This window comes from Crinia signifera, chromosome 5 (genome assembly GCF_055691185.1).
Source record: "Crinia signifera chromosome 5, ASM5569118v1, whole genome shotgun sequence".
In the NCBI taxonomy this organism is placed as follows: domain Eukaryota; kingdom Metazoa; phylum Chordata; class Amphibia; order Anura; family Myobatrachidae; genus Crinia; species Crinia signifera.
The window spans coordinates 230,272,248-230,281,983 of NC_139221.1; the positions used below are offsets into that span (position 1 = coordinate 230,272,248).

At 43.8% G+C, this 9,736-nt stretch overlaps 1 protein-coding gene across 1 annotated transcript; it reads left to right on the forward strand.

The window, feature by feature from the left end:
• Positions 1-1,974: 1,974 nt before the first annotated feature.
• On the forward strand, positions 1,975-9,465 carry RPL14 (ribosomal protein L14). The gene is made up of 6 exons (XM_083188629.1): positions 1,975-2,030; positions 4,211-4,312; positions 5,154-5,248; positions 5,344-5,443; positions 8,843-8,896; positions 9,358-9,465. The coding sequence occupies exons 1-6, from the start codon at positions 2,028-2,030 to the stop codon at positions 9,418-9,420; spliced, it is 417 nt and encodes a 138-aa protein (XP_083044755.1). The 5' UTR covers positions 1,975-2,027; the 3' UTR covers positions 9,421-9,465.
• Positions 9,466-9,736: the final 271 nt, after the last annotated feature.

Genomic DNA, 9,736 nt, shown 5'->3' on the forward strand with positions numbered 1-9,736 from the left:
TGACAAGGGGGGGACGTGGATCGCCCCCCCCTTGCGGGCTCGCTGCGCTCGCCACACAGCGGGCCCGGTGCCTCGCTATGCTCGGCACACTAATTTATTCACCCTCCAGGGGTGTCGTCAGTGGTAAACGCAGGATTTTCAGAAGGGGGTTTTCAGAGGGGCGGAGCAAAGCACGGAGATGGACACTTAGGTGACCCAGTATATGCCGGGTCAGTTAAAGTATTATAGATAGACCAAATGTACATAAATAATAATAAAAAAAAAAAATATATATATATACATATACATATATATGTATATATAACCTGTTACAGCTGCCCCTTTAATTCTAAGTCAGGTGTTGTGTTAGGTAACTGCCTCATCTTTAAAAGCCATAAGGCACTTGGCAGGTGAGCTTTAGACCAGAAAAAAACACATGTCCACTTTAGCTATGATGTGTCGGCAGTTGGCAGGCTCTTGAGAAACAAATGCTAGTGTAGGACTTGCAGTGAAATGGGGTCCCTTGGCGATGGGCTGCAAGCTTAAATGCATTGATCAATTCATGAACTAAAACCCCATTATTTATTTGATTAATTGTATACTAAGGTGAGTTAGTTCATTATGGAGAGTGTTGAGTCCCTGTATTTGTATATATATATATATATATATATATATATATATATATATATATATATATACATAGGCGTCAACAGCAGTGTAGACCCCTGGGCATAGCAATGTATTGGGGCCCCTACCGATCCTCCAGCGGTAGGGGTGGAGGAAGCTTTGGTGTCCCGCGAGTGGTAGGAGGTATTGTATCAACCGCTCAGCATGTAGGGCCTGGATCAGTAATTTCCACTAATTACCCCTTTACTGCACAGATGGTGGGAGATGGGGTGGGAGAAGGGGGCATCGGGCTGAATGAAGGGGCCCTGATACACAACTTCCAGGGTGGTAGAGGATGTTTTATATGCAGAGGAGGGGTGTATAGTGGAGTGGACTTATTATTCATAATTTTCTGGTGGGAGGACAGCTTGCTTGACTGCAGATATCTCCAGTTCCCGGAAATAAATTTCTTAGATTTTAATGGAATTAAAAACTAGAGAATCCCACCTACCAAATGGTATTGGGGACTAGGGGATCAGAATTAAGGAGGCAGAGCAATCTGCCAACGAGTATATAAAACTACATACCAGGTGTGTGGAGCTGGAGCAGTAACCAGCTGCTGGAAGGCTGATATCTCTGGTTCTGGGAAAAGTAGAGACAAGCTGCTAGTGTCCATCAAAGGGGAAGAGTTCCAGCTTTTGGTATATACCCTCATAAAAACTGTAAGTCAGACAAAACCTGAAATATCTGACTGGGAAGAGCAATTAACAGGCTTGGATGGGGACCATTGTTTTGAAGTCAGATATCTCCGGTTCCCAAGAGCCGATTTTCAAAATTCTTGCACCTATGGAAAGAGGGGACCCTCAGCTTTCAGACTAGGGCACTTAGACTTCTGGGGGTTTCTGGGCGTCGGGATTCTGAACGCCGGGATCCCGACCGCCGGGATTTTAACTGCATCCCTACCCCTGTATCGGCTAAAACTGTACACTTTGAGGGTGTGCTATTTTATTTTGTTTTACAATTTTTTTGAAATAACCTCTGTTCATAAAGCAAAGTTTAAAGCTGTATAATGTAGTTTGATGAATCCCATCCCAAACTCTGAATTTATTTTATTATGCTATCTAACAAATAATTTCATAATTCATAGCCTTTGTGGTAGCTTCCATTTTAGCAGAGACCAATCACTACCGTGTGTAGTACGTTCACTAGAAAACAGTGACGTACTGTACAGCACACTTCGCTCTCCTGTGATCTGATCTTATTTGTCCAGTAACCAATCACTTTACAGAGAAGTTCGCGTCCCCTCCCATGTAATTTTCTAATCTGCCTTCTTGTTGCCAGGTCTTGTGACGCAATCATGAACGATTCGTTGATTGGTCCAGCTCTCTGGATGAACCGGAAAGCGGTGCGCTGGTTCCTCCTTTCTGCTCGCCGGCGCCATCATGGTGAGTTGTGTGCGCTGGTGCTCCGTACTGACGCGGTCGTAACACGGCTGTCCTCTCCGGCTCAGGGCGCTTGGTGGCATCATGAGACCCGGCACTATGCAGGGAGCAGCTCCCCCGGCAGTTCCTGTGTGCGGCAGCTGTGTGTGAGGCGGAGGACGGGGGTGAGGCCGGCCCGCATGGAGGCATGCACCAGGCCTTGTGGAGTCTCTGCTGATGTCTCCTTGTTGCCGTCACGGCACCTAGTCCGTATCGCAATATGTGGCTGTCGGGAGAGTTGTACTACGGCCCGCGGTCTGGGCCTGTCTCCCGGTCCCTCTCCCATGTTTACACCCTGTACTGGTGCGGGTTATGAGTGGAACGGGAGCGGCCTGCATGGGAGAGGGCAGATGCCTGCCGGGTGGGCGCTTACTGCCCTGCACTCGGTGTGCTGGGGTATGGGTAAAATCCGGAATCGGACTGGACATCAAACTCTGCTTTCCGGAGCATGTAGTATCCGGTCCGGGGGTGTCCTGTCCGGGGGTGCTCCATCTGATGAGGCTGCTCTCGCACCTGTCACCTGGGAGAGGAGAGGGGGGAGAATACAGCCTCACCGCATGGTCCGGGGGTGTAATAAAAACTGGAACGGTCCAGACCACACGGGGAGGCTGTAATCTCCCCTTCCCCATGTCCCTGGTGTGAGCAATCACAGGCATCCCCCCGGACAAGACACCCCCCGCATGGGACACCCCTCGGACCAGACACTATAAGCTCCGGAATGCAGAGTTTGATGTCTGGTCCGGCGTTCCGGTGTCTTATCCGGGTCCGGTTTTTACTTAGTCCCGGTGTGCTGTATACTGCATGCTCCGAGCATCTGCGTGTCGGGAATGTTTTATTTAGAATCCAGTCAAGATGAAGGGTGATGGTTATTGGTATCTGTAAAACGCTGCACATCACCTGGATTAAACGTTTAATGAGGATCTTTGGTTCCTGGTGATTACCTGCGCACATCACTATTATATTCTGGCTTCTAGTTTTTGGTAATTTCTTTGGTACTACGAATGATGTACATACACAACCAAAAATGTTCTAGTAGATCTTTGTGGCTATCATGAAGAACTAGATTTATCTGTGAGCCTTAAATATCTTTTTTACTTGGTCTAATTGAGCATGAGTTCATTTGTTTTCAATCTATACTCTGGACCCTTGAACAGTTCATGTTTTCCAGGTGGGGCTAATGTTTTTTTTTTTTTAGGGTAACCATCCGTCTAGGATTACTCTGGACTGTCTGGTAATTAAGACCGTAATCCAGAGGGGTGGCGCTATATAATGTCCGGGAATAGGCAGATACTGGCTGCCTATTCCCAGACATTTTATAGTTTGGGAACGCAACCACCTCTGGACTCCAGTCTTAACTACCAGAGTACCCATAGTTCTGCATACCTTCCAACATGGCCCCCTCCGGGACACAAGGTGCCCATACACGTTACAATTATTGTATACAATATCGCATCTCATCCGATTTTTGGTTTTGCAATGAGATCTAGTACAAAAAGTTTGTGCAGCACATACTTTTTGTACTAGATCTCATCGCAAAACCTTGATGAGATGCAATATTGTATACAATAATTGTAACGTGTATGGGCACCTACAGTGCTCTATTCCTGGATTTTCCTCCTAATTTGATTGCCATCACCTGTTTTCTTATCACATAACCTGTTCAATACAGGTGCTGGCAATTATACATTAAGAGGGACATCCAGAAACACAGCATTGTGTCCCTCCTGGAGAAGGTAATGTTAGGAGGTATGGTTCTGTGAGGGTGGCTGGAAAACTAACTTTTGGGGTTTTGACGACCAAGTTTTAAAAATGTTGTAGTTCCAAAGTCCTACCCACCCTACTAATATGTGTTATGTAATGAGCCAAGAAATGGAAGTAAGATCCTCAATCAACATTCATGTATTCAGGTGCATTACTTTACCCTGATTACTCTCCACTGCCCCACAGTAGAGGTGATGACATAGCAATGTACACTTTGAGCAAGTCCTCCTGTCCTCCTGTTCTCTCTTTCCTAGTTTAGTGTAGAGACCTTGAGCTTTAGAGCTTTGTAGTAGATCCTTCAGCAAAGTTCTGACAATACTGTGCTTGCATTCAATTACTCAGCTTCTGTGGATTTTTTATTTATTTTTCTTCTTTCCTTGCAGGTGTTCAAACGCTACGTCCAGATTGGCCGGGTAGCCTACATCTCCTTTGGTCCCCATGCTGGCAAACTTGTAGCAATTGTTGATGTCATTGACCAAAACAGAGTAAGGAAAGCTTAATATTGATTCTGTACTGCTCATGCAACTTCACGAAAATAGTCATGGTCTCTAAATGTGAAGCGACTCCTTACGGTCCATAAACACTGGGCGATTATGCCCAGTTTGTACGGACAGCGATGACAGCTGTCATCGCTGTGGGGAAAGCCACTCAGTGCATACACACTGAGTGGCTTTCCCCCTGCCCAGCACTGTCAGCGGGGGGCAGACTGCTTTGCATAGTGCAGAAAAGGCATCCACAAAGCAGCTCATCTGCCGGTAATACAAGCAGATAAACTGCTTTCCCGGCGAAGAAGCGGAGCGTGCATCACCGCTCATCCCTGTGCCATACACACTGGGCGGCTTTGCGCTGAAAGCCTCTCAAAACACTAAGTTTGAGTGGCTTTCAGCTCAAAATCGCCCAGTGCGTATGGGCCTTTAGCAGCTCTTAAAAGTACCTCAGCTATTGTCTATCAGTAAGCTCATGCTTTGGAGTATTTTATAGAACTGTTTGGTATATAATATATTGAAATACTTCACCATGTGTAGCTGCGGTAAATATGTATTGCTTGTTTACTGAAGCAACGTGTCAATGTTAAAATAGTCTAATCGCCTTTTTTTAATATAAATTTTATTAGTTTTTATAAATATAGATAGGTTTTACATACTTCCTTATTCACATATCTCATATACAATACATGACATAGAATGTTTCAACACCAAGCAACAAACATTCATTCGTATTCTAGGGTGAGGAGGATCTTTTTCCTCTATAGTTCTCCAAGAATAATGCAGGTTTCTAAATGTCTCATGAATCCTAATTTTTCTCTAATCAACTTTTTGATTGCAGGCTCTTGTTGATGGCCCATGCTCTGGTGTAAGAAGACAGGCTATGCCTTTCAAGTGCATGCAACTTACTGACTTCGTCCTCAAGTTCCCTCACAGGTATGTTTACAGGGAAGTAGTCCCAAAGTATAACAGCTTTTTAATTATTTTTTTTCTTAAATTTATGGAGTTCCATCTTATTACTGTTTTTTTAGCGCTCGTCAAAAATGTGTGCGGGTTGCCTGGGAGAAGGAGAAGATTAATGAGAAATGGGATGCAACAAACTGGGCAAAGAGAATAGAAGCAAGACAAAAGGTATGTACACCTTTCATTGCATGTAACACATTTTTGCAGTAATCTACAGTGCGATGTTTAAAAATCTGAAAAATCACATCTTCAGAGTTGAAGGAATAGGATTTGACCTTTAGTAAAAGTTGCTAAGATCGCTATGTTTCCAATTGAGTAAAACCTTTCTAAAGCTATGTACACACACTTTGTTTTGCTTTAGATTCGATGTTAGATTTGATTTTGCATTCGATCTTCCCATTCAATTTTGGATTAGATTTCAATATCTAATTCGAATGTAAAATTAATGGTACTGTACACATTCGATTTACTGGTTTGAATTCGATATTTCCTTGGCTGCACAGTCTATTTTTCTTTTGGGTTTTGAGAAAACGGGAGCACGCATCCGATTGAAAGTGTCCTAAAAACTATGCGATGTGGATTTGATTTTGCTTCTATAAGCAACAAAAACGGAAAAATCAAAGCATGTGTACACAGCTAAACTAGAGATGTGTGGGTTTGGTTTTATCCAGATATGGTCAGTTTTCAAAGCGGGATCTTATTGGCTATCCAAAATAAGTGACAGCCAATAAGATCCCGCTTTGGGAACCAAGTAAATCCGGATAAAACTGAACCTGCACATATCTACCTAAAACCAAGGTCCAGCTTGAGTTGCTTGCTGTCCCAGTTTCTCCTGGGACTTGCAACCCAGAAATGACCTGTATAAAGCTGTATGCACACAGGGTGATTCTTCTAAGTGATTTTGACTATCATCAAAATCACTTACGTTTGAGTAAACTGCCCCGTGTGTACACAATGGGCGATGTGTGGCCCCTCATTGTTGCTATCATCCAATCAAATAGACACTGCAGGCAAAAATATTTTGAGAACACACTGCAGTGTCTTTGACTGTAAACGCGGGCTGCTGCTGGGGACGGCCGCTGGCTATAAAGTGCAACGGGATCCTCTGCGCTATATAAGAAACTATAAATTAATCTCTGGCAACGACATCACAATTTTGACTAGGCAAAATTGCCCAGCCTCCAGCTCATGTGTACACCCATAAAGGTTTGAAAGGTGCAACCTGGGTCTTAATTGACCTTGGTTATGCCTACCTGGTATAGTAGCACTTGGAGATAATTATCACCACGCCGACCTGGGAATAGCACTGGCTTCAAACCATATTCTGCTCCGGTACTGAGCCGGATTGAAGCTAGGATTTTGTATCGAAGAGGTATAATATATAAGGGAAGTCACGTACTTTCTGTAAGGAGGATTTAGTTGAGTGTGCTCATGAGGTCTCTGGGTGCCCCCCCATAATAACCTTCTACACTATGTTACCATTGCTTATGACCAGGGGTGTGTTTTGCTGAAGTACATTAGTGTGTCAATTCCTTTCAAAGCAGACTCTGATGGGCATGTGACTATTTGTAAAAAGGTGGCTTTAAAAAAAAAAAAAAAAATGCTTGTGTAGTTTCACGGCGACAGGCTATGCTACGCTGTCAGCATAGCCCAACAGTAGCCTAGCGTAGTCAGCATAGTGTCCCCGTCAGGCAGCGCAGTCACCGTACTGTTCCAGGCAAACCTAGCAAGCGTCTCTCACAGCGCCAGATCCCCTGCGCTGGCGGACTCCAGCAGAAAGGGGATCATGCGAGCGCTGGCGGAGAGGCCTCAGATGTACGAGCATCTTATATGCTTGTGCGTCTCAGTAATTTGAGCGGCAGGATACGGCAACCCTGCCCGTGTCTGCTTCAGGGAGACAGCAAGTGCGTATCGTGCACAATAAAGGATGCATTTGCCAGTGCTCCATATTACATACTGGCAAGTGCCTCCATTTCAAACACCCACTATCCACGTAAGCGTGGCGAGCGTATATGGTACGCATCCTCCCAACCCCTTTTTTTTTTACCTCCACTATCCTTTTATAAAGTGTGGCAAGCCATCGAGCCCGAAGCATGGCGAGTGGATGTGGAATACACGTCAAGTAATCCGTGGGGCTCGCCCCACGTGGATAGTGGTGGTATGAACAGGTCGGGAGGACGCGTACCACATCCCCTCGCAGGGCTCGCCACACTTTGGGCTGACGTGGATAGTGGGGGTGTTTCAGGAACACATTCACACCTGTCATATCAGGCAGGTGAAAAATTGTCAATGGTTCCCACACAATGTAATAAGCTCTGACTGACTACACTAACTGCATAAGCTCCGGTTAGGTGCGAACGTAGTCGCAGACACAAGCTGACTACACTGGCCGCGGGAACACTACGCTGATTCTGACAGGGACACTACGCTGGCTACGTAACTGCAGCCATGAAACTACACAAGTACCAAAAAACAATAACTATATAAACAGAACTAAAATACACCATGGTATCTTGCACTCTGGTTGTCACCCAGTTCTGCTGTCATTATAATTTGACTTGAGTGCTGACACTTTTGGAAGTCTTATTTTGTAAACTGTAAAACCCTAATTCTAGTAAATGAAACCTTGACCCTTGCATCTCATTATACTGCCTGTGGAAGGCAGGTAGAGTAACTGCTCTCTAGCTGCAGATGGACCCTCAAAACTTGTCTAACATTTCTTCATCTTTTTAAGCTAATCCTTCCAAATCCTGTGTCTTGTACTGCTGACTATTGACTCTGCAGTAAACCTCACATATAAGGTTTTGGACATGCATGTCCAAACTGTGGGACCCCACCCCCCCAACAATTTCCTTGCTGGGATAAATTGGGTACATTCTTCTCCCAACGGTTGTCAATGATGGTAGCACATTCTAAAAGTGGGTTTTTGTTTTGCCTGGTGCGCAAAATGAATTGCGTATAGATATCTTGGAGCTGGAAGTACACGTCTGGGACAATTGGTTAATGTGATGTAACTGTTTGCGCAATGTCTTCACAGCACTGGGTTAAAGTCTGGCATGGGTGCCATTAAAGCTGGCCATACACTTATACAGTTTGGTGCCTTTTTCGTCTGATTTTGACGTATTGGACTGAGAAATCATGTGAAGTGTCAAATTTGTATGCGTTGCACTTCTGATCTTTATGTACGGTCCTGTGTGAGACCAGAGCCGGTAATCTCCATGGCTGCCATAAAGATTTATCATAACCTGCAGCCATTAGGGATTGCATAGGATACAGTGTATGCGATCCTGCCACTCAGGGAGTTCAAGAAAAATTGCATGTAACTTAAGGCTCCAATAAGTCAAATGTGTATGGGGACCTTACCTTGGGAACTCAATAAACATCTAAGTGAGATTCTAAGTTGGATTGTATGTAAAGGAGACCACATAGATGAGTCCTACTCCTTAGTTTTAGGATTATTTAGCCGGTTAGTGGGAACCTAAACACTTATATGAAACCTAGATTTAAGGTACCAAGCACAACAGACTGCGTATTTAACTGTTTTTGTTTCTCCCTCCTCATTATTAGAAAGCAAAGATGTCTGACTTCGATCGTTACAAAGTCATGAAGGCAAAGAAAATGGTGAGCTATTATTTTTCCCTGATGGCGACACTGGTTGTGTACACTGTCACTATGGGCCTTATTTTGGTTCATTCTTTCTGACAAAATCCTTCTTAGATGGACAAAACCATGTGCACTGCAGGGGGGGGCAGATGTAAAATGTGCAGAGAGAATTAGATTTTGGTGAGTTATTTTGTTTCTGTGCAGGGTAAATACTGGCTGCTTTATTTTTACACTGCAATATAGATCTCACTTTGAAGTAAAACCCCACCCAAATCTAATTCTCTCTGCACATGTTACATCTGCCCCACCTGCAGTGCACATGGTTTTGCCCATCTAAGAAGGATTTTGTCAGAAAGAATGAACCAAAATAAGGCCCTATGTGACTTGTTCCTAAATTCTGGCTTAGTTTGCTGTTAGATTTCAAAATTCTGTTCACTAGAAGTCCTAATAACTTCTCAACCCTCATTTTCATTTTATAGAGGAACAAGATTATCCGACATGAGATGAAGAAACTCCAGAAGGAAGCTACCAAGAAAGCATAAGCTTTTCTCCTGAAAGTTGGAATAAAAAACTGATTTATAGACCTAGCAGTGTTGTGGGTTTTTATTTTATTTTTTGTGTATCTGTTTTTATTGGGAATTAAATTAAGTAATAGAAATCTGAAGTGATTACAATATAGGGAAACATGGGATACAATGGGTAATGAGATGAACACTTCGATTGGAGTCTTCGCAAGTCAGCATATTGATTAAATTTGAAGAGACAATAAGACTGAATGACCTAAATTGTAAGTAATCAAAATTGTATAGTCAAAATAAAGTGAGAGGATTAGAGAAATAGGATAGTATAAGAGGGGGA